Source organism: Sphaerodactylus townsendi, linkage group LG06 (genome assembly GCF_021028975.2).
Source record: "Sphaerodactylus townsendi isolate TG3544 linkage group LG06, MPM_Stown_v2.3, whole genome shotgun sequence".
NCBI lineage: Eukaryota > Metazoa > Chordata > Lepidosauria > Squamata > Sphaerodactylidae > Sphaerodactylus > Sphaerodactylus townsendi.
Window position 1 is genome coordinate 98,975,918 of NC_059430.1, and position 23,745 is coordinate 98,999,662.

The following is a 23,745-nucleotide window of genomic DNA, read 5'->3' on the forward strand; positions in this document are numbered from 1 at the left end:
TCTGGTGCTCGAAGTGGAAGTGGCCTTGCACCCGGCAGGCAGCAGCCCAGGCTAGTGCGGGGGGGCAGTTTTCCTCCCCTCACGTGACCCCATATGTTCCCATGGGCAGTGTGCCCCTGCTTGGAGGGTGGGTTCTTGCTTGGAGGTTGGCAGTTCTATACATACTAGGCTGTTCAACCAACCCCTGTTTGTTTCCCTGCTGAGCTGAGCCTGCTTACAAGGGATTCCTTTCCTCTTCAGGCAGCTCTCATTCAGTAATAGGAACTGCAGGTATTTTCTTCATTGGTGTCAGTGTAGTGTATCCTTCCTTCCTTCCTTCCTGTTTCTAGGGGGGGAAATCATCAATATGCCCACCAAATACTTTTGGCTTTAATTTTTTTTAAATTCCAGCTTGTCTTTTGTAATTGTAATGGTTTAATTTTGCAGTTAAGATTTTTTAATTGTAATGGTTTTAATTTTAATTTCCCCCTCGCTTTAGGGAATAAATAAATAAATATATCTTTTTATATTTAAAAAAACTGCTTTTCATCTTCAGGAAGCTTTGATAACCCTGCTACTATTAGCATGTATTCCTTTATCGCCCGTCTTCCCGGCTTGTCTTTGACTTGCCCTCCAGTGAGAGCTCAATTAAATGTGAGTCCTAATTAGCTTCCTCTTTTAAAATTAAATAAAAAGAGGAAGGGAAAAATCGGTCTAGAATATTTAAAGTTCTGTTTGACTTTTTTTTAAAAAAGGGGGTGGGACAGGCCTAACATGTTGCTTGGGGCACAAAGTGGCAATAGGAAAGAGTCAGTGATAAAATCGGACTTGGGGAAAAATCGAAATGAATTTAGGGACAATTCTTGAGGCAAATCATCTGGGAAGTTCCTAGAGAAACTGAAAATGTTTTAGTGAAACCCATGAAATGTTGCAGAGATGATCTGCAGATCCTTAGCTTGTCATATAATTTTATTCTATCTATTTATATACTGATTTTCTCTAGCAATTCAGGCAGCCCATGCCAAAGGGGGCAGCAGTAAAGAGGTGGCTAGGGATGCCACCGTAGCACTGCTTCTAAAGAGTCAATCAGCGGCATGGGTGCTGTGGGAGGAGAAACCTCTTTCTGGGAGGTCCATAGAGGGATAGAACGAGGCATAAGTCTGCACTGCTGAAGGGAGATGTTCCTAGTCCAGAACTTCTTTGGAAATGCCTCCAAACTGCCCCCCCCCCCAAAAAAAATGCTAAAGGGGCCTCCTGTAGTGCAGAAACAATAGCAGGGGGAAAGTTTCCAGGTTCTGACGCTAAGGTCCCCTGTCACCATGGTAAATCCCTCTGTGCTGGTATCCATGCCATTTTCTGTGGTACTGGTGGTGCTGACTCTAGTCCCAGATTCTAGTTTGACCCTCAAACCATTACACTACTCTGGCTGAGGCACAAAATCCAAAGCAAATTTGTGTTGCTTTCTTCTCTTCCCTCAGGAATAATTTTGTAAGACATCAACCAGATTTCAAGGAACAGAGTAAAAACTCCCAGCAAGGGTTTCACAAGTCCATTAGAAGGAAATTATCTCTGGTCAGTCAGGCCAAAGTCTGACCCACTGCAACCTCACATTGCTTTTTGTTTGTAGCGAAAGTGGAGTTTCCTTTTATAGCCTGAAGTTATAGCAACAGTGACCTGTGGCAGAGCCCTGTATATTCATTGCGAGCTTCTGGACTCTGAGAGGTTCTATTCATGTTACATTTCCTGGCATGACTGAGTATATCAGGACTCATTAGCATATGATATTACTCAGTTTACAGTTTCTGGTGTCTTTGTTGCCTGTGCATAACCAAAATACAGGTAAACACATAAGCATTCACATATAAGAAGGCACAATAACCTGTTAAAACTTTTTTTTTAATCACCAGATTTTTGGCTTCTAATTCAATGTTTTGTCTCTTCATAGTCAGAACCTATGCACCTGTGTGTGTGGTAAACAGCCCCGATATCTGAATTCAAATAAATACATACTGCAAAGTTTCCATAATAACTTTTGAGGGTCCTGAAGGAAGGGGGAGAGCATTTCATGTGAAATGATGAAATGTTCAACATTTTCAGGGAAAAAATGCCATGCTCAGTACTTTTTGGTTTGCCTTAATATGTAATGTGCAATCAAGATGGAGCTGTCTTAGGGGGCCCCTCTAGCATTTTTGAGGCACATGAGTAAGCAGAAGTGGTTTGCCATTGCCATTGCCACAACAGAGTCTTCCTTGGTGGTGTCCCATCCAAGTACTGACCATGCCTAGCTTCTAAGAGCAGATACGAATGAGCTATACTATGTACTATTCCATGCCCGCATTTTCTGCTTATTACACAATAAATAATTAAGTACAGTCAAGTTACACAACCCTTGCGGTCACCCCTTCAAGGGATTTCAAAGCAAGAGGAGAACAGAGGTGGTTTGTCATTTCTTACCACTTCACAGCAATTCAGATCTTTGTTGGTTGTCTCATATCGAAACACTAAGTGCGATTGACCCTTCAGAGCTCTGACAAGATTGAACTAGTCTGGGCTACTGCTTTCCTAAGAGAATACATTCTCTTCAACAGTAACATACTCCGACCCAATATTCCTTCAAAAAATGTAACGAGTTCAAATCCCAACAGTGATGTCAATGATCATTTTAAAAGACATTGTGAGGTGGATTCGGACTACCGTATGTACTCGCATATAAGTCAAATTTTTCAGAATATTTTTTGTGCTGAAAAAGCCCCCCTTGACTTATGCGTGTGAGGTGTATTTTAAAAAATATGTTAGGGTTTTTACTTTGTCGGCCACCAGGGGGTTCAGTCTTTAGACCAGTGGCACCAAAATTTCAGGGTATCATCAGGTGACACTCCTGATGATACCAGCTAGGTTTGGTGAAGTTTGCTTCAGGGGGTCCAAAATTATGGACCTCCAAAGGGGGTGCCCCCATTCCACATTGTTTCCAATGGGAGCTAATAGTAGATCGGGCTACATTTTGAGGGTCCATAACTTTGGACCCCCTGAACCAAACTTCACCAAACCTAGGTGGTATTATCAGGAGGGTCTCCTAAAGATTCTCTGAAATGTTGGTACTGCTAACATAAACATCCCTCCCCTGACAGGCACGTTCAAATTTTCCCCAGATTCTCCCTTTAAATCACCTCCCTCTCCTTCTGAGTGGATTTAAAGGGAGAATCAGGGCTTACAGAGCTAGTTTACTGTTTGTCTTTGAAATAAATATTCAAAAACATTTAACCTACTGATGCCTCAATTAATGTAATTTTATTGGTATCTATTTTTATTTTTGAAATTTACCAGTAGCTGCTGCATTTCCCACCCTCGACTTATACGTGTCAATAAGTTTTCCCAGTTTTTTGTGGTAAAATTAGGTGCCTTGACTTAAATGCAAGTTGACTTATACACGAGTATATACGGTAAATTTTCAAATGACAGAAAGGAACGTTCCTACATCCCCTCCTCCCAACTACTGTAGGCTAATGATCTCCAAACAATGCTTCTCTTGGGGGATGGAGAGCCAGGTGGCCCATGTTACCCAGGTTGTGTTTTTTCATCTTCCCCAGGCATGGCGGTTGGCCCCCTATCTCTCCCAGCCCGACCTGGCCACTGTGATCCATGCGATGGTCACCTTGAGGTTAGATTACTGTAACTCGCTTTACGCGGGCCTTCCCTTGCGATTGATCCAGAAGTTGAAGCTGGTCCAGAATGCAGCGGCACGGCTTCTGACAGGTGGTGATTATTCGGACCATATCACCCCTGTGCTACGCCGTCTGCACTGGTTCCCAGTGGAGTTCCGGATCGTCTTCAAGGTGCTGGTATTAACCCGGCATGGGGCCCTCATACCTACGGGACCGCATCACCCCTTATGTCCCACATAGGCCACTACGCTCGGCGGTGGCGGAATTACTGGTGACCCCTAGCCCCGCGACGATGCGGCTGGCCTCGACCCGGGCCAGGGCCTTCACGGCTCTGGCCCCTGCCTGGTGGATGCCCTACCTCCATCAGTCCGGGCCCTGTGGGATATTGGTGAGTTCTGCAGGGCCTGTAAGACAGAACTATTCCACCGGGCCTTTGGAGAGGCTGGCCGTGGCTCCACTGCCCCCCACTGAAATTCTGCCAATTTCCATCCTTTGTCATCTTGGTCGGGCCTGCTGTGATTCCATCTGGGCCCGCCTGTTCCCTCCCTTTCTTCTTTTTATCTTTTTTTCCTTGCTTTTTAGCCTTAGGAACGGGCGCCTGTTTGAACTGTTTTAAACTGTTTGAATTGTTTAAATTGTATGTAACTGCTGCTGGAGTTTTAATATGTTTAAGTTATGTCGTTTGAGTTGCTGTTGACAACAGCCATGTTGTGAGCCGCCTCGAGCCCTCCGGGGAAGAGGCGGCCTAGAAATCTAAAATATAAATAAAATAAAATAAAATATGGGACCCTGAGGAATGATATGGGGGGGGGGGGTCTCCAGGAGGAAAGAGAAACCAGTAGAAACCAGTTGTCTCTTGACTGGCAGGGAATTTTTGTTTGCTTGGTTTGGATTTTTTTCCCCTCTGAAATACTGATTAGTGATCAACTGTTTTGATAGGACACCTGGAACTGTATGGAAATGTCTCTTCTGACCATAGAGCAATAGTTTGGGCTATTGAAAGTGTGGTTGAAGTCTGGTGATATTCCCATCTACCTCCTACCACCTTGGGTCCTGTTGATTAATGTTTAGACATTGACATGGCTGTTAATTAATATGAGATAAACCTCCTGAATTGTAATAAATACATATTTATTTAAAATATGTATGCATCCATCTTTCCTCAAGCACTTCTGGAACCCGAGGCAAGTAACAACATACTCATTAAATTTGATTTTAAAACTATCCTTAAAATATCTTTAAACCATAAATGATAAGCAGGACCATAACACTAGGAGAATCACAATGCTGTGGTCAAAGAGCTACTCTGACTGATGTTCTCCTGCACAATATAATCTTGCAACTTTCCTACAGGCAAGCAAGATAGATGCCTGCCTCAACTTGCTTAGAAGGTCATTTCAGAGCAGATGGGTGGCAGCTGGAAAAGCTTGGGTCCAGGTGGCAATAGAACACATGCTGGCTAGAATCAGGACAGCCAAAATTTCTGGATAGACAGTGTCAGTTTGCCATAATAGGATATACTGGGAGAGACTATAAAGTAAATAGCCTCCTGTTAATGTGTTGTGTGAGCAAAAGAAGTCAACGTTTTTGAGGTTGTTTTGTGCACTGATCTTTTGGCATAACACTCTTGTGCGTGTTCTCTCCCTTTCTTTCCCCTCGGAACTGCCAGCTCCATGTGGTGGCCACCTGACCTCTCCAAGTGGAATGATCCTGTCCCCAGGCTGGCCGGGTTTCTACAAGGACTCTCTGAACTGTGCATGGGTCATAGAAGCTCAGCCTGGATATCCCATAAAAATTACATTTGACAGGTGACCCTTTTTGACTCCAGCAAAATAGATGTTGACCTGGAAATAGCATGGTTTTGCTTTAATAAATACTTAACAAACTTCATGCAACTTGCAGCTGAGCCATTGTCTTCCCAGGTGGGGTGCTGATGCCTTTGGTAAGATCACATTCAAATGAAGGATCGTGTAAGAGAAGTAGATTGTAAGGGCTGGCTTCACTTACACTTTTGGGTGGCTGTGGTGCAGGCCAGAAAAGGAGATGTTTGATGTAAATCTGAGGAATGTGAAGGACCACAGGAGGCCTAGAGCTAGGCAGCATTGATGGAGCTGAGGTTCAGTGAATTACATGTTTCCTGTGTCTGGGTAGATATTGCTGAGGAAATCTCTTGATATTCTAAGATCTTCTGGTCAAGTAGGGATGTGACTAATGGCTGTAAACCCTTCACTGAGATTTAAGACATGTTAGCCAGAACAGGGTTAAGGATGAGTGCTCTGTCTGCCTCAGAGTTTGAATGGGATGGAGGGTAGGCTAATGGAAGAACTAAACCACTGTTACTGAAGCTGTATAGAACAGATGTGGTCATCAGTGGTCTACCAGGATCAATCAAATTCACTTCCCATTCCCAACTTCCAGTCTGGTATTGGAACTAGCTGTATGTCCTCTAATAACAGAGGAACCCAGCAGGGGTTTTTCAGGGCTTGGGGTACCCCAGACCTGACTTGTCAGCTCCAGATGTTAGAGAGTGACTCAAGGTTATCCACTGAGCTCCAGAAGGAGACTCCTCAAGGAGAGGATGAATCGGATGATTTATCTGTGCAGTTTCAGTCCAGATTTCTTCTGGAAAGTGTGGGTGGGACTACCCAACACTGAACTGTGAGTTTGAACAATAAATTTTAATAACAAGGCTGAAGGAAGTTAGTAACTGATAAGGGCTTATAAATACGAAGCACAGAATGTTTAAAGAGCTACTGGGAGAAGATTAATGTCAATTTAAGTTTGTTTTTGGAACCTGCGAGAATCAAGGGTTTTAATTGGCTGGAAGAAGCAAAGATTTGATTTAAAAGCAGTAGTAGACCGTTGGTAGGAAAGGAGGGGAGAAGGTGGTGGTCATTGGGGAAGCTGTGAAAATCCAGTCTCTTCTGAGAAGGGAAGGAGTGATGATCTAAACAGAAAGGGACCTTGTAGGGAAATATGTTGACCTTAAATGATGCAGAACTTCAGAGGCTAACATGGATTTTGTGTATGGGATGACTAGGAAGGACTCTATATGCACAAAAATTGAGAGACAGACACCAACAAAAGAGGACTGGATTCTAAATGGTACAGAATATGCTGAAATGGCAATGCTGACAGCATTGTTAAGAGATAATAGTTTGGACAATTTTTTACAAGACTGGAAACCCTTTACCATTTGAAAAACTATTCAAATAGAGAAGTAGTGTCAGGGTTTGAAACCTAAAGAAAATAATAGATTGTAATTACCAGAAGATATTTTAAAAAGAATTACTGAATAAACATGTTACTTATATGTGTTGAAATTAGAGTTAACTTGAAGTCAAAGATGAGATAGCTGGAAGTCACTATATGATGTGTAATGGGTTGTGTTTTGTTTCTTTTTTATGTATACATATGTTTATGTGAAAAAAATCACTTCCCATTCCCCTTATAGAAAGTTCTGGGAAGGTAGGGTCCACAATAGACTTTGGTAATTTGAGTCTGTCCATTCTTGCCAAGTTCAGGTTTCCAGGATACTTTTTGTAACTTGGAGAGTAGATAGCTAATACAACATATTCTCATGGGACTAATACGTTTTTATGGGGAAAGACCAATAGGGTGGGGTCTTTAATGCCACATCTCACCGTGAAGCTGAATTTCAGCAGGTCATGGTTGATCAATTTGCTCACAAGGGTTTCACTTGAACTACGGTTCAGTAGACCTCAAAGAAACCTGTTTTCTGTGCCACATCTCAACTTTGGAATGTGTGAAGAAATTGGGAAAAAGAATAGATGTCTTCAGACCATATGGGGAGTAATGCCAGATGAACTAACACTACTAGGGTGTCGGGTCCTGAAGTTTCCAAAGGAACATAAGTGTGGCATCTCCATGTTAAAAATTCCACGTTGCTATGTCTGACTTCTAGAAACTGGTGCCTATTTACTGAAGGTTTGGCAGTTCAAATGTTAGCTTTCTAATTTTTTATTAGCCAAGAGGTTAATTGATGAAGGTTGTGGGCTTGAGTCTATAATAGTTCCAATATTTGCATGATATAGAAGGTAAATTGACTATTTTAAAACACATTTTTTCCAACCTATTTCAGATTCAAAACGGAGGTGAATTATGATACGTTGGAAGTGCGTGACGGCAAGTCCTATTCATCGCCATTGATTGGGGTCTATGATGGGACTCAGGTCCCCCAGTTCCTCATTAGCACCAGCAATTTCCTCTATCTCCTCTTCACCACTGATAAAAGCCACTCCGATCTTGGCTTTCAGATCCGTTATGAAAGTAAGTGAGGAAATGCAAAAAATGATCCCTTTGCCAGCAACATAAAAAGTCCCTCAAAGCCCTATGGCAGCTGCTATTTATGTGTGCTTAGTGTAGGCAAGTTATGCTGTTAGTGACTCAGTAAGCTTGTGAGTACTGATGCAATCAACAATGGTTGATAAACTATTCTGGGAACAGCTTTGGTAATTTCTAAGTTTCTAGGCCAGGGGTTCCCAATGTAGTATCCATGGGCATGCCCACTGAAACCTTTTCTCATGCCTGTCAAGTGTTTTCAGGAAATAGCTGGGGCCAGGTAAGGCTTTTGCCCAGCAAGGCTTCTATTAGAAATTTGTTTGGCTATGCAGATTCTTAAATGTTGCTCTAGCAACAGTTGCCAACAAATGACAAGGATCTACACTGTTTTACTGAAGTTAAAACTATGGCAATCATTTCGTATTGGCTCCGCCTCCTGCATCCACCATTTTGTGGCAACAATTTTGTTGCTGTGCTCACCATGCTGTGTAAGAATTCCAAATGTGTGTGCAGGCTCAAAAAGTTTGGGGACCCGTGATCTAGACCATGATGCAAGGCTATAGTATAATGCTTTTCAAAAGAAACTTTTCTGGTTGTTTATTTTGCGGAGGTTTAATTTATCCTTTGCTCTTTGAACTAGAGTACCCAAAAAGTACTCATGTTTTCAGTGCCAGTGTACGTATTCAGGACTGTAAGTGGTGAGTTGTAAACCTGTATTTTGGTGTTGTTTGCAGCGGTAAAGCTTCAGTCGGATCACTGCTTGGACCCTGGGATTCCCGTCAATGGGCTACGACATGGGAATGACTTCTATGTTGGGGCCCTGGTGACCTTCAGCTGTGACTCAGGCTACACTTTGAGTGATGGTGAAGCCCTGGAATGTGAACCGAATTTTCAGTGGAGCAGGCCTCTTCCCAGCTGTGAGGGTAAGGATGGAGAACTTGAAATAAAAAGCCTGCAATAAAATTGGATACCTCATCAGTCTCATCCATCCATCCCTCATACAGTGCTGTTTGTCTACTGAGTGGATTTCTCTGCCTTATTTTCTCTCCATTCTTTCTGGGTTTCCTTTACTGCGTGCTCCCTTGTTCTTTCTTCACTCAACCAATGAAGTAAGAGTGGAACCTTCATTGGGCACTGTTTGTTTAGGAGATTTTGCACAACCCAGAAATGTAAGTCACTGCAGTTATGTTTGGAGAGCCTAACCAAGAAGACAGGAGATCAGGACTAGCAGTTTGTGTAACTCAGAACAGTGCATCTTCCTGTGGGTATTTTACAATGCAATCCTATGCAAAGTTACTCGAAGTCTAAGACTGTTGAAGTCAGTGAACATACTTGGTATTTCTGTTTAGGATTGCACTAGTAGTAATGTGTCCAGTGTGCAACAGCCATGGAATGTGTACCAGTGGTAGACAGAGTCATTGTGTGCAAAAAATACTGACTGCAAAATTGTGGTGGCATTATAGCTGTGGTAATATGTTGTAGGTCTCCTTGGGGGAACAGGTTGGTTGGACAGAAGCCTTGAAACACACTAAAATAAACTGAGAACAGGGCCAAGGGGGAATCAGGGCAAGAGATTATTTTCTTGTGTGAACCATCTCAGTGACATATGGTTACACATCTCCCTGTCCCCATCCTTGCATGTTGCCGTAATTATTTTATTTTTTAATAATAGCAGTGAATCAGCATTGGCCAGCCTAGCCCAGTCGCATCAGGTCTTGGAAACTAAGTAGGGTAAACCCTGGTTAGTACTTGGATGGAGGCCATCAAGGAAGTCCAGAGCTGCTGTGTAAAGCAATGGCAAGCCATCTCTGTTTACCTCTTGTCTTGAAAAAAACTGTGGCATTCTCATAAGTCCACTGTGAAGGCACTTTCCAGCTAATCAGGCTATCTTTGTCATCCAGAAACAGACAAAACACAAATTTACATTTTCAGAAGGCATTTTTTCCTTTACTAAGCAACTGTTCATTCTTCTGAAGGGAGGACTTCACACTCTGAGGATTGTAGATTCTGATGTTCCTCTCCCTTTTTCTTTTTTTTCAGCTCTTTGTGGAGGCTACATCCGTGGATCCAGTGGCACGGTCTTATCACCAGGTTTTCCCGATTTCTACCCAAACAATTTAAACTGCACTTGGGTCATAGAGGCATCTCATGGAAAAGGTAATGCACGTATCATGCTTAGAATCACGTTTGCAACCTGTATGGGAAGAACTGAGCCTCACAGGTCTCCAGACACTTTTCAGAACAGGCAAACCCCACTCCACCACCTCCACTCTGTGGTATTAGTATGGGTGGCAGGGGTAGGACCCCTGTTCCAGTGTATTAACAGGGCCAGTTCCCGGCTACGCCACTCTAGCCGTTGGTTAGGGCAGCACAGTGAGGAGGCCACTGATGTGCTCAGGGGCTTACCCAGCTCCCACTCTGGAGTTGCCAACCTCCCAGCAGGGCATAGAGTTGTCCCAGAATTACAACTCATTCCCAGACTACAGACCTCAGTTCCTCTGGCAGCTTCAGGGAGAAGAATCTATGCTATACCCATCGTTCTAGGTCAGGGGTAGGGAACCTGCGGCTCTCCAGATGTTCAGGAACTACAATTCCCATCAGCCCCTACCAGCATGGCCAATTGGCCATGCTGGTAGGGGCTGATGGGAATTGTAGTTCCTGAACATCTGGAGAGCCGCAGGTTCCCTACCCCTGTTCTAGGTGAAATCCCTCCCCAAATTCCCCTTTCGACAGACTCTGCCTGCCTATGAACTTCACAGTTGGCAACCCTGTCCCAGTCATCTGTCACCTAAGCTGTGACTAGCATCCGTGCCAGTGCTCACACCAGATCCAAGCCAGGCCTCTACGGGATACCTTGCTTGGATCAGCAGAATACCTTGAGGTGATCTTGAGTAACATTGTGCCAAAAGGGTGTGCTATTAGCTGGTTCCAGGTTCCAGGTTCAAATCTAACTGCACTGGGTATCCTTAGGCAAACCTTCTCTCTACCTCAGCTTCTCTGTATAGCTTATAGAATAATGTCCTGCCTTATAGTGTTGCTGTGAGAGTTGCTGAAATAATTTCTGAATGCTTTTTAGAGAAGTGCTGTATAAATGCAGAAAATACCTTGATTCTGGTTTTGTGATTAGGTGAGGGCCAGTGTGGGGTAGTGGTTAAGAATCTAGAAAACCCAAGTTTGAATCCCCATTTGGCCATTAAACTTCCTGCGTGACCTTGGGCCAGTCAGAAACTCTCAGCCCTGGCCTTGGCTAGTATTTGGATGGGAGACTTCCAAGGAATACCAGGTGTGGGCAGGCAAAGGCAAACCACCTCTGAACAACTCTTGCCTTGAAAACCCTACAGGGTCCCATCAGTCTGCTCTAACTTGATGTAAAAAAGAAACTGGCTTTGTCAAATTTGACAGCATAAAATGAAAAGGCATTCACTTAATAAGGGAGTAAATAAATGGGGTGGACTGTGGGGCAAAATTGCAGCGTGGACTTTGCTATTTTCTGGTGACCCCGAACACTGAGAATCAAGTGTGACCCTATTTACTTAGCCCCACACCATCATAATACTGGAATCTGTTTCTTGGTCTTTGTTGAACGCAGTGGACTGCTGGGAAATGAACTTTTGATAAATGATTTCATAACCGTCTTGCAGAATGCTGGATATTATGGTGGGTGGGGTATGTTACAAGGTCTCATGAGGGAAGCCTTCTTCATGATCCCCACAGAAGATGTTACCAAACACGATCCTGCATTGCTAGGGCTATGCTTCTTGGTAACACTTGGGAGTAACAGAAGAGTGTGAAGACTTTTTATGTAGGTTACATGCTCATTCAGTCAGGCAGGTATTCTCTGGCTTTCTCCAGGGGCCATCTTTTCACCTTTAGCCCTCTTTCCCTCTTGCCTTGAGAATATGTCCCCTGAACCCCATCTGCCCCTCGTTCTCTTTTTCCTTACAGCCCACAGAGCTTTGGTATGTATTTTCTGCCTCCTGCCCTGGAAGGCCTCGCCTCCCTTTCCAACTGTTTTCTCATCACATCTGCACCCAATGGCTAATGTGACTCTCCTTTTCTTTGCCATTTTGGACAAAGCTTGATTTGCAGAATGGCTGCTACAGATCAACTTGGCTATTAGAAACAGAGAGACAGAGAGAGAAACATAAGTGCACATTCATTTTTGAGCTGTTTCCAGTGTCTCGGCTCTTCCAGGCTTGCTAGATACAAGCACAACGGGAGCCTCCATCAGTCAGATCCGTGATGCTGATTGTATTAAGGTAGATAAACCAGTCCCTGAAAAGCACAGAACATTAGCAGAGGCATTGCACGCTATGCAAGCTATCCCACAGAGCAGGAGCAATCCACTCTTCATTAATCCACTCCGCCCTGGATTCTCTCTTCTGATGAGAGGCCTCCCATTATCCCACCACTAAGCTTAAAGCGCAACACACAGAGCAGCCCAATGCGCTCCTAAAAGATATGACTCACGTTGCTTCCTTTCCTGAAGATCAAAGAGTGGCTTTCGGCCACCCATTGTGAACGGTGTGGGAAAAAACCATACCAGGAAAACGTGGCAGCACATTTCAGGACACCTGTTCTACAAATGACTTCATTTAGACCTTTTTTTTTAGGTTATCCTTTTTTAGGAGACCTTTTTTAGGTTAATCTTATAGGATCAGAATGAATTATTATCAAGAGTAAAGGACACGGAGATAGTTGCTATAAGGTATCTGGTGGTGAGGACTAGTACGAGCCCTCCTTCACCCAGCACACAATTCTTCAGCAAAATTCACTGCCGCAAAATAATGCCTCAGATCCTATGAATGGAAGGGATTTCCTTCTGCTGACTGTAGCTTTCTCACCTCCCAGCAAAGCCTAAAAAAACTGGTCCTGTAGGCAGTGGTGGGATTCAAATAATTTAACAACCGGTTCTGGTGGTGGGATTCAAATAATTTAACAACTGGTTGTTTACAAGCACCATTTTAACAACTGGTTCTGCCGAAGTGATGTAAACCTGCTGAATCCCACCGCTGCCTGTAGGGCAGGGAATCCCCAAGAGTAACTTGGAGGAGGGGAGACAAAGGCCTGAAGAAAAGGAAGGGTAGAAAACTGAAGAAAACTGCTAAAAATTGCCCGCTTCCTTCCACAAAATTTGTGTGGGATCTGAGTCTGGACACTGGCGATGTTCTCAGATGGCTTTACGAAATGATTTAGCTAAATGCAGCTCACTTTTGGCTGTGGCTGCAGTATTTGCTTTGGATTTTCTGTGTGCAGAGGAAGCATGCCTTTGAACGTCAAGGGCAGGGGGCGCACAACAAGGAAAAGCTGTTTCCTGTAATGCCCTGCTTGGGAGTGTCGAGAGGGGCACCTGCTGGCCACAGTGATTGTCTTCTACATCACTGACTTTTTACTCAGTAGCTTTTAGATCCAGTCCTACTCAGCAGCATTTTATGCTCCTTATGTTCATACCCAGTCCAGAAGCTCTGAGCTGGAATCGTAACATTTTAATTCTCTTTTGCCTTGCTAAATTCCAAGGACTGCACAGGTCTCCTGCTATAGCAGGCTCCCACTGGCAAGCTCAGAATGGTGGTGCTTGGAAGACTTTTTTAAAAACCAGCAATATAGTTTCCTCCAGTTCTTGGAAGTACCCCTGTCACTTCCAGATAACCCCCAGAAGTGACATTGCATTCCCCCACCCTCATGTCCCAGCCCTCCTACCAGTTGCCAGGTTGAGCCTGGCAACACTACCCACAGGCCCAGAAAACAAACCAGTCTAGGCCTGAAGCCACCATCTCAACTGCTCAAACCCTGAATTTCCTGCTGAAGGTCTGTAAAAGTTTCTTGCTGTTCTTTCAATTGCTCGTCATCGGCGGTTATCTGTTGGTGCTGGGTGAGTGAATGGCATGTCGATCCCACCCCGCTCCGCAAATCTCGTAGGGCTGCAATCTTGTTTTTTTGCTCCACGGTCCTCTGGAGGCTTTAAACGTTTGCTTGCCCTTTACTCCATGACTTGCATAAGCAGATAGAATGTTGATCTCTGACAGTCTCCTGGGGCAGGGCAGAGTGTAAAGAACAAAAGAAAATGCACTCATTCACATATCAAGGATCTCAGAACCTCTGATCCACTGTCGCAGACTCAACCAATGCCCTTCTTTGAAAGTGAACATTTCTGCTACTTTACCAAGTGAAAGCTAAGCATAGGGCTTCTGTGTTATCTGCCGGAATTAAGTTGCTAGCCTTTTACAATCTTGTGCTATCAAAGCGCCAGGGCTGTTAGCTGGGCTTTGCGCATATGAGTACTTTGCAGTCGGCAGCCTATCTCCCCTCGCTCCTTGCTGCCAAACATTCCTTTAATCACACCATTCCCAAGGCACTGATCATAAAAGCAACCTAGTCCAGCCCCTGTATCAAAAACTGCCATTGGAAGATGGAAGAGAGAATAAGAGGGATTGTGGGCTAGCCAGTGTGACAATTGTCATGCTCTCTCTCTCTCTCTCTCTCTCTCTCTCTCTCTCCCTCTCTCTCTCTCTCTCTCTCCCTCCCTCCCTCCCTCCCTCCCTCCCCACAGTACACAGGTTGAGTCTGGAGGTCTATGCCCTGTGTCAACATCAGACATCAGTTGCTGATTTTCATTCATTCGGAGACACACACAGTGTCCAATCTGAATTGTGACCATGCTGCATGTAAACCTATCCCATGCCATTTTCACAACTTGAAACAGTCCAGGGTAGGAAGAGTCCCTGTTTGACCTGTTGGGGAAACCCACCTGAATGTATGCATCATGCAGTTGGGCCCAACCCACCTAGTTCCTCCATGCAGTTGCTTAGCTCTGCCTTGTGGCTTCAATGCAACCATGAATATGGAGAATTGAGGCCTTGGGTTGTTTGGAAAGGGCTCTGCAAATTCCTGGAGAGCAGGGAGCACAAAAAGAATCTCTTGCAAGCAACAACCCTGCCCAGCCAGTGTGATATAGAGTGTTGGATATGGGACACCTAAGTTCAAATCTTCTCCACTGTGTCATGGAAGCTTGGTGGGTGACAAGCCAGTCACTCATTTGTTAGGTCAATGTACCTCACAGGGTTGTAAGGAGAAAATGGAGGAGACAACAATTCCCGGGGGGGGGGGGGGCAGGGGGCCGGGGGGCAGGGTCTAAATGAAATAAGTAAATACAGCCTCTTGGAATCCCAGCTGCTAAAGACAGAGAGAAGCTTTTGAAGTTAATGTGGTGATGTCACAGTGTCCCATAGCTCATCTGATGAGACACTGTAGAGATATCACCAAGGGCAGGTGACATTTATTGTCTCAGACCTAAAGCAAGGCAACGTAAATCAATGGGAGGATGTTTTTTTTTTCCTCAAGGAATGCTGATAAAGGGAGGGCTCTTCTATAGTATTGATTATTTTTGCTGGGGAAAAATAGTTTCTGTTCAGCCATGGGTTTTACTTACATTTTAGCACATTAGTGATAACATGGTTCTTCCTCCTTCCAACTGTGATTTTTTCCCCCTTCCACTTTCAGTTTATTCTCTGTGTTGCCAAGAAAGCTTATCTACATTGTGGACTAATGAGGTATAAAATTACAGTTTAAAAATGAATCTATTTCTAAAATATTACGACAATTCAGGAAGAATGAAACAAATTCCGGTATATTTGCTAAGAGATTAGACAATTCAGAATCAACATGACCAATTTCTCTTCTTGGCCCCAGTTTTGCAAAAAGAAATACAAAGCCAGCTGCCATGATTTATTACAATTCAGTTTTCCACCCTGTTTTCAGGCTGACCTCTTGGCACAGAAGGCAAGCATAAAAATCTGTTTACCCATACACTGTTTACCCATACACCACAGTTATCTGGGCGTGCCAGGCAAGGGTATATGGCTGAATATTTTAATGGAGAGCATTTCAATTGTTATGAAACAGCTGTATGATTTGAGCTGGTGTAGCTGACTGGCAAAGACAAATCAGGAAGTTCTGGGTTCAAGTTTCACCTCTGGTCAAATCCCTACTTAGGCAAGCTACAGTCTCCTCTGCTTTTACTACAATAAGAGGAAATTAATAAAGACCAAACTTGCAGGATTGTTATAAGTCAAGGGTGTCCAACTCTGGCCCTCCAGATGTTCATGGACTACGGTTCCCATCAGCCCATAGTCCATGAACATTTGGAAGGCCAGAGTTGGACACCCCTGACTTATAACAATCCTGCAAGTTTCATGGACTACAGTTCCCATCAGCCCATAGTGCATGAACATCTGGAAGGCCACAGTTGGACACCCCTGACTTATAACAATCCTGCAAGTTTCATGGACTACAGTTCCCATCAGCCCATAGTGCATGAACATCTGGAAGGCCACAGTTGGACACCCCTGTTGAAAGTTCTTTGAACACTGAACCTCTTCACTCCAGAGCCCACTAAGGTGTTTCCCCAGCTGACCCTTTGAAAAGCCCTGAACTACCCCAATCCTGCTGGAATGCTTACCCACATGATCAGGCACATCAGCCTTAAAAACTGGTAGCCTGCTCCTGCAGGGGCGAGGCCTGCATCACACCTTTTTGCAGGAGTATTTAAGGCCCAGCCTACCTGCAGCCTTTGCTAGAACAATATTTGTTTGATGGTATGGTTGGCTTCACCATTCTCTGGATGGCCCAGGCAAGCCTGATCTCATCGGATCATAAGAAGCTAAGCAGTGGTGGATTCTGCACAGCATATGCTTAATGGGTTGCCATCATGATAAAGGAGCCTGTTTTCCTTTTTCCCATTCGCATGTGTGCCCTTCACCTGTTTAGGAGATTGGAGCCCATGGAAACAATTCAGGTTGCTTTTGCGCCTTTGCACAGAGATGCTTCTTTCTTTTTTTAATTTCCTGCAATACATGCGTAACTGCACCGGCGTACAGAAATGAACCGCCCCCCCTCCCCAGCCAAGCCGATTGTCTCACAATCCAATCAGCTGTGCATGTTCAACACACAAAATAAAATTCTAAAAAAGGGAAAGGGACCTCCCTGCAATGGTCGGGCAATAATGAATGTGTTGCTGTGGATTGGTCATACTTGCTGCCACAGGGAGAAAATGTGCTTAGGGGACTTTGTACACGGTCAGGTGCTCAGAGAATCTGCCCCCAACCTGCTGGGTGACCAACTCTGACAGTGGACGGGGTGGAACTTAAAGTGTACAGGTGGAAGGGGTGGAAATGAAGCATCTCCTGCCTGTTGTGCTCACACGCGAGCGCCTCCAACCCACTATTGTCCAAAAGGATCACTGGTTTAGCAGTTTTAGAAAATCCCAGGTTGAGGAAAATAAAACGGGCCGGACTTGTTTGGGAATGGGACCTGTGCAAAATCCCCCCCCCCCCAAAGGTTGATATAACGTCCTACACCCATTATATTTTACCTGTGCGGAATCCATCAGTGTCAGACCACCAAGGAAGTCCAAGGCTTCACAGAGTCAGGCAGTGGTAACTCTCTCCTGAACATCTCCTGCCTTGGGAACCCCATAGCTGTGACTTGACAGCACTTTTTCACCACCACCACCGTTGGCTAAAATGTCTTGACTGCTTCTTCTCAGTCACAAAGTGGCTTGTTTCAAGGCAGGAGCTCTTCCTGTGGGGATTCCCAGCAAAAGACGTGCAGCCAGACCGTCGGAAGCATTTACTCCAATTAAGTGCCACCAACTCCACGGGCTTCTGACCGTGCCTTTTCAAGTGGATGGCTCTCTTCTGTAAACTTGGAATTTAGCAGGGGTCGAAGTCAGAGCCATGTGTGTTCTGTGATTTCACCAGAGAGCTGGGCACTCTCACACAGTAATTCAACATCTCATTAAAAGAAAGCAAGATTTTAGCCCTGGTGAGTGCAAAGATCTGCTTGAGAGAGCGTGGGCAATGTCTGCTGCAACCCTGCCTGCCAAGATGATGTTTCCAGGGATTTGGGGACAAGGCTTCAGTGCCCTGTGTGGTTTATTTATCCCCAATGTTTGAACTAAATCATGCAAAATAGCTTTTTTAAAAAGTCATATTATGCAAAATAAGTTCATTTGCATAATCCCTTCGCATACCCACAGTGTTCTCTGTAATCCTTTCAGAAGGCAAGATCTAGTTTTTCACTAGGGGAAGAGTTTTGTGTAGTTTGTGCTGAGTGGTTGTTGGTGCTGCCGTGGAAGGTGGTTTCTTGCTCGTGCTGCTGTTCTTTTCAAGGGCTCAAATAGAGTCTTCGTTTGTTCATAACATGCAAATTGCAAGTGCACACAGCCTCAGTTTTCCTCGGGACTTTGCAGGGAAGGGAGGAAGGTTAACTCTTCAACCTCTACTCAGTTTTGCTAATTGAAACTGGGCTTCTCTGCTTTGTTTTTACTAATTTTAAGGGGCACTTGTGTGTTTAAAGGACACTTCTTTTTTAAAAATAGCATTTGGAGCTCAGAAGAGCCAGTTTCCAATAGCAAACCTAAGTTGAGTTTGAAGGGTTAAAGCCCTCTCCCTTACCACACCAAGTCAACCTAGTCTGCAGGAGCATTAAATTTTGTTTTTTATGAATGGGCCAATATGCTTTGTCATCTGTCTGAGCTCTATCACTTCCTGCCTTTTCATCATTCCATAGGTGTGTTCTTCACTTTCCATACCTTCCATTTGGAAAGTGGCCACGATTACTTGCTGATCACGGAAAACAGTAGCTTCAGCCAGCCGTTGAAACAGCTCACTGGCTCCCGCCTGCCTGCCCCTTTCAGCGCGGGCCTTTTTGGGAACTTCTCTGCTCAACTCCGTTTCATCTCAGACTTTTCCATTTCTTATGAAGGCTTTAACATCACCTTTTCAGGTAGGCCTGGTTACTCCTTTATGCAAGGAGAGACACCGAAGGGGTTGCATTAGTCTGTTGTTCCCTTCCCCCTCGCCCCAAGCTTTCATGTTTGAGAACCGCATTGTGAGATGCATGCTGCAGTTGTCTAAAAATGTAGGTGGTTACAAAGAGCCTCCCCCTTTTCTTTGCAAATTTAAGGCAAGCGATGAAAAGAGACATCAGAAACTGTGCCATTCTTCCACGCAGAGAAAAATTGAGAAAAAGGCCCAATCAAATGAATACAAGGTCCAATCCAGTGAATGTCAGAGTAGATGGGACGTCCCCCAATGGAGATTACTTGTCATCGCATGAGGGTTCATGTATTCTCCATTGTAGTCCTCAGTCCTCTTGGCTTTATCCTCACGAGCCTCCAGCACAGAGAACCCCCCTCCCTCTTTCATCAGTGACAAAGTTGGTAGGAGCTGGCTTCTTTTGATCTATGTTAAACCTGAATTCAAGACAGTAAGTTTTGCTAATGAATTCAGATTTGGCAGTTTCACATTAGAGTTTTCCTTTGAAACTTTATTGTGCTGTTGTCAAAGATTTTTGTGACATGAAGATCTGCTGTAGACTGTCCTGGAGCATCTAATTCTGTCTGCCTTTATGGAATGCATCGGTAGTTGAATTAATTGCTATTTGCCCCTAACAAGTGAAGCTCTGAGCAAAGAATTTTTTAAAATTATACCTTGATTGAAAATTGACAGGGCCTCTCAGGAGCCAGATAAAGCTGTTTTGCAATGCAGCATCTGTGACAGGCACCAAAAAAAAAAGAAAGGGAAAATACTGGTGTGTTTCCCAGTGCATAGCACAGACCACCTGTTCTCATCTGTTAAAAGCCCTTCCAGACAATTCGCTTTACCTTAAAAAAAAGTGTTAGTATATCACGAATAGAACATCTAGTTTTCTGCATGCAGGAACATTTGAGATTATGCTTGCAGTTTGATTTGGTTACAGTTTGAAGAACAAGGTTTCAAACATCAGCTAGGCCTAAGGGTGGAAGAAGAGCAAACTAAGGGATCATGCTGCTTGGTAATATTGTGGCTCATGTCTGTCTGTCTGTCTGTCAGAGTATGACTTAGAACCTTGTGATGAGCCTGAGGTTCCAGCCTACAGCATCCGGAAGGGCCTCCAGTTTGGCGTGGGGGACGTCCTGACCTTCTCCTGTTTCCCTGGGTACCGGCTAGAGGGCGTCTCGCGTATTACCTGCCTGGGCGGTCGACGGCGTGTGTGGAGTTCCCCTCTGCCAAGGTGTGTTGGTAGGTGGTCACGTGCTTTAATTTTGCTTGGGCAATCTATTGTATCATAATGCTCCATGGGCAAAATGGGTGGCCCTGTGCAGGGTTGTGGGGTTTTTGTTGTTGCCCTCAAATGAGGTGTGCAGTGTTACGTTGAGGTGGTGCAGCGCAGGGAGGAAAGGGAGATTGAAATTAAATAGTCTCCACTTTCTAGTCTTCACTTTCTAGTCTTCACTTTTGCTCCTGCTCTTACTATGCCATCCTCCTAGCAATGATGGCTCAATTAGATGATACATTTTCCCAAGCTAAAATGGCTTCAGGCAAGCCCTGTCTGCCCTGCTGTGGGGCTCTGTGTGCTGAAGTCCTTCTTCCCCACTGCACTTGTGATCTAATCTAGCCCCATTAAGTTTGATAGCAGTTGGTTCAGGGTACCCCCCCCCCCCACTCATGTCATACATACCATCCAGTTGAGCCAGGTAAGTGGGAAAGGCAGGAAACAGTTGTGCCAGGTGAGATTTCAGCATCCAAGCCTGACTTTTTGCTTGGGAGAAATTTCTTTAATTTGACCCCGAGTCTGGGGCTGCAACTTGCCATCTATAGGTGCCTAGACTTACTAAATCAGTGAAGGTGGAGCCAGGGAGGGAAGAATGGCCAGGTGTTCCCATCCTTTTTGAGCCTGTGGACTTCTTTGGAATGGTGGGCACAACCACACAATGGTTACCGTAGGAGGTAGAGCTGGCCACACAATGGTTGTTGCAGTGCAGATCCTTGTGCTGTGGTGGTAGCTCCTGACAAAGCAATGTTTTTAAAAATTTGCACAGCCAATCAAATCTCTAATAGCCTATCAGAAGCCTTGCTGGGCAAAACCCCCACCTGGCCCCACCTACTTTCTGAGGACAATTGGCAGGTGCCAGGGGAGGTGTTTGCGAGCTCCATCGTGCTCACAAGAACCAAGCTGAGTTCCACTGGGCTATGTGTTGAAGGAGGCAGATGAAGCTTCCATACACGAGCAGTCAAAGCCTCCAGGTTTCTGATTCCCTCTCTAGTCTGCTTGTCTCATCACAAAGACATCTTAGGCTCTTAAGGGCCAGTCACATCATCTTTTGTTGCAGAGCAAGGTCACGTGACTGGATGAACATTTCAGTCTGAGTGGTGATGACCCCAAACAATAATATGGGTCAAAAATGGATCAAACGTCAAGATCTTGGACTGACTATTAAGTTCCTTGGGGTTAGCAAGTGTTCAGAACAGACCAAAGCAATTTCTACTTCAGAACAGACCAAAGGAAATTCTACTTAACAGACCAGGTGCTCCGGAGCTTGGGAGCAACAGCCGCAGAAGGCCATTGCTTTCACCTCCTCCATGTGAGCTCCCAAAGTCACCTGGCGGGCCACTTCGAGTAGCAGAGAGCTGGACTAGATGGACTCTGGTCTGATCCAGCTGGCTTGTTCTTATGTTCTTATGTTCTTACTTGACTCAATGTGTAATTAAACTTGGGAATTCACTGCTGGCTTTTAAAGGAGGTTAGACAGATTAGTGGAGGAGAGGGCCATCGATTGCTACTAGCTATGGTGACTAAAGGGAACCTGCGTAGTCATAAGCAGCAGACTGCTGAATACTGGAACACAGGAGTGGAGAAGGCCTTGGCCTCTATGCCCTGTGGGTTGGTCCTTTATTGCAGGTGGTTGGCTGCTGTTTGAAACAGGATGCTAGACTGGGTGGACCACAGCACATGCTACTTGTGTTGACTGTAGCCAGTGGAAGTGATGGAATTCTAAGAGCACTTCAGAGGCCTGGTAATCCTGCAGTGCTACCTTTTTACAATTCACTGAGGTTTGGACATGTGCTACTTGTTTGATTCAAGACTGTGTGTATGTAGACCTGTTCAGTGTTTCTTCATATCTAACCACAGATTACAGGATAAAACCAAGATGTATGCTGATGCTTTATACAAATCACCCATTCTGTAGGTGTTAAAATTCAATCGCTCTGTTTCTCTCTGTAGCGGAATGTGGATCTTCCGTAACTGGCACTCAAGGTGTTCTGTTGTCTCCAAACTACCCCCTCAACTACAACAACAACCATGAATGTATATATTCCGTCCAGACGCAGCCAGGAAAAGGAATCCAGCTGAAAGCCCGCTCTTTCAACCTGGAGGCCAAGGACATCCTCAAGGTAATAACTGTTCATTTGGTGAGAGAGGAGAGATTTACAGACAGGTTAAACAGACAGCCTGATGGAAAAATCAACTTAAATCCAATTTATTTAATCCCAAGTGGAGTTTGCAGCCTCACCAAGGAGAAAGTCACAGTGAGGGTGAAGTTCATCAGTCGCAAATAGATTTGCACAGTACTAGTAGTGCAGATTTTCTCAGAACAGTGCCTAAGGAAGCCCTCTTATAAAGTATTTATATAAATATATATTGCTTGAATTATATAGTTTTTGGAGGAGAATAGGGGCCTGCATCCTACTGTCCCATTCAGCAAAATTTGAAGCTTTCCTCCACCCTGAAGAGCCTCCTGTCTGGACCTGGGATGGTTTAGGCTAGCCTGATCTTGTCTCTTGGAAACTCAGCAGGGCTGACTGTGGTCAGTATTTGGATGGGAAACATCACAGAAGTCCAGGGTTGCTAAGCACAGGCAGGCAATGGCAAACCACCTCTGAATGTCTCCTGCTTTGAAAACCCCATGAGATCACCATAGGTTGGCTGCAACCTGATGTCACTTTCCACCACCCAACTGCCTCCTTCTTTGAATTTCAGTGGCCCTTCTGGTTGGAGGAAGATTCCTTAGGCTGGAGAAAAGCTTCAGACTTTGCTAAGCATAGTGGTAGGATGCATATCAGAGACATATCTTTTAGGACTGTACGCCCACTTTTTCAGGCATGATTTAATGTTGTTGGCTGTTGATTTGGTTTCTATGTCAGAAATGGTGTTGGTCTCCAAAGCAGTTTCTTCTCGTTTTGGAGACCACCCTGGGGCTCTCTACTGTTGGGGGAATACTTTTAGCCACAACCTGAAACATAGAACTCCAGAATCTGTCCAGCTTTCTTCTAATCTGTATCTCTTTCTCCCTGCCCCCTCCCCCCGAGTTATGATGCCAATGACAACAACCTACCTTAAGTCAAGGACAACTCTGACTTAATGTATTGTCGAAGGTTTTCACGGCCGGAATCACTAGGGTGTTGTGAGGTTTCCTACAGCATGGAACACGGTCATACAGCCCGGAAACCACACACCAACTCTGGCTTAAATTGCAAATCACAGTCCATCAATTGAAAAACCAGGGGTGTAATCTAATGCAAACATTCCCATAGAAATATCTGGGGAAGACAGGGCCACTCCAGTTAACATTCATCTGTTTTGTTTTAGTTTGTTTGGAATGTCATGGGTGTGATAAGCTTTTGAGTAACACAGAATTCTCTGTCATCAAGAATGACAAGAAAGCCCCCTGCAGGAGTATTGTTGGAGCAACCAACTAAGGAGTATGGTTGGAGCAACATACATCATCTGGGAATATCAATCTGACCTGCAGAATGCCTATAATTGCAATGGGAGGGGTGAGGTTTTAAAGAGATTGGTGTCAGGGGACCCGTATTTCGTATTGTACACAGAGCATACATTGGTCAGTTGGGCTAGGTCGGCTAGGCTTGGTAGGTCCCCATTGGGGTTAGGGGATTCTCTGTTCTGGGATCCCTATCCCCATCACCAATCAGATGGCCAATAGAGGACTTACTGGCCACAAAAGGAGTTCTGTGCTTGC

The 23,745-nt window shown here is 44.7% G+C and overlaps 1 protein-coding gene across 3 annotated transcripts in view; it reads left to right on the plus strand.

Moving 5' to 3' along the window:
* The window catches only part of LOC125434149 (CUB and sushi domain-containing protein 1-like), an 890,459-nt gene that overhangs the window by 697,992 nt on the left and 168,722 nt on the right, over positions 1 to 23,745 (plus strand). For all 3 annotated transcript variants that reach the window (XM_048499152.1, XM_048499153.1, XM_048499150.1), the window contains 7 exons: positions 5,311 to 5,449; positions 7,744 to 7,931; positions 8,678 to 8,866; positions 9,984 to 10,100; positions 18,513 to 18,728; positions 19,817 to 20,005; positions 21,990 to 22,159. In XM_048499152.1, the coding sequence (XP_048355109.1) occupies positions 5,311 to 5,449; positions 7,744 to 7,931; positions 8,678 to 8,866; positions 9,984 to 10,100; positions 18,513 to 18,728; positions 19,817 to 20,005; positions 21,990 to 22,159 (1,208 nt within the window). The remainder of the gene's footprint in view (positions 1 to 5,310; positions 5,450 to 7,743; positions 7,932 to 8,677; positions 8,867 to 9,983; positions 10,101 to 18,512; positions 18,729 to 19,816; positions 20,006 to 21,989; positions 22,160 to 23,745) is intronic.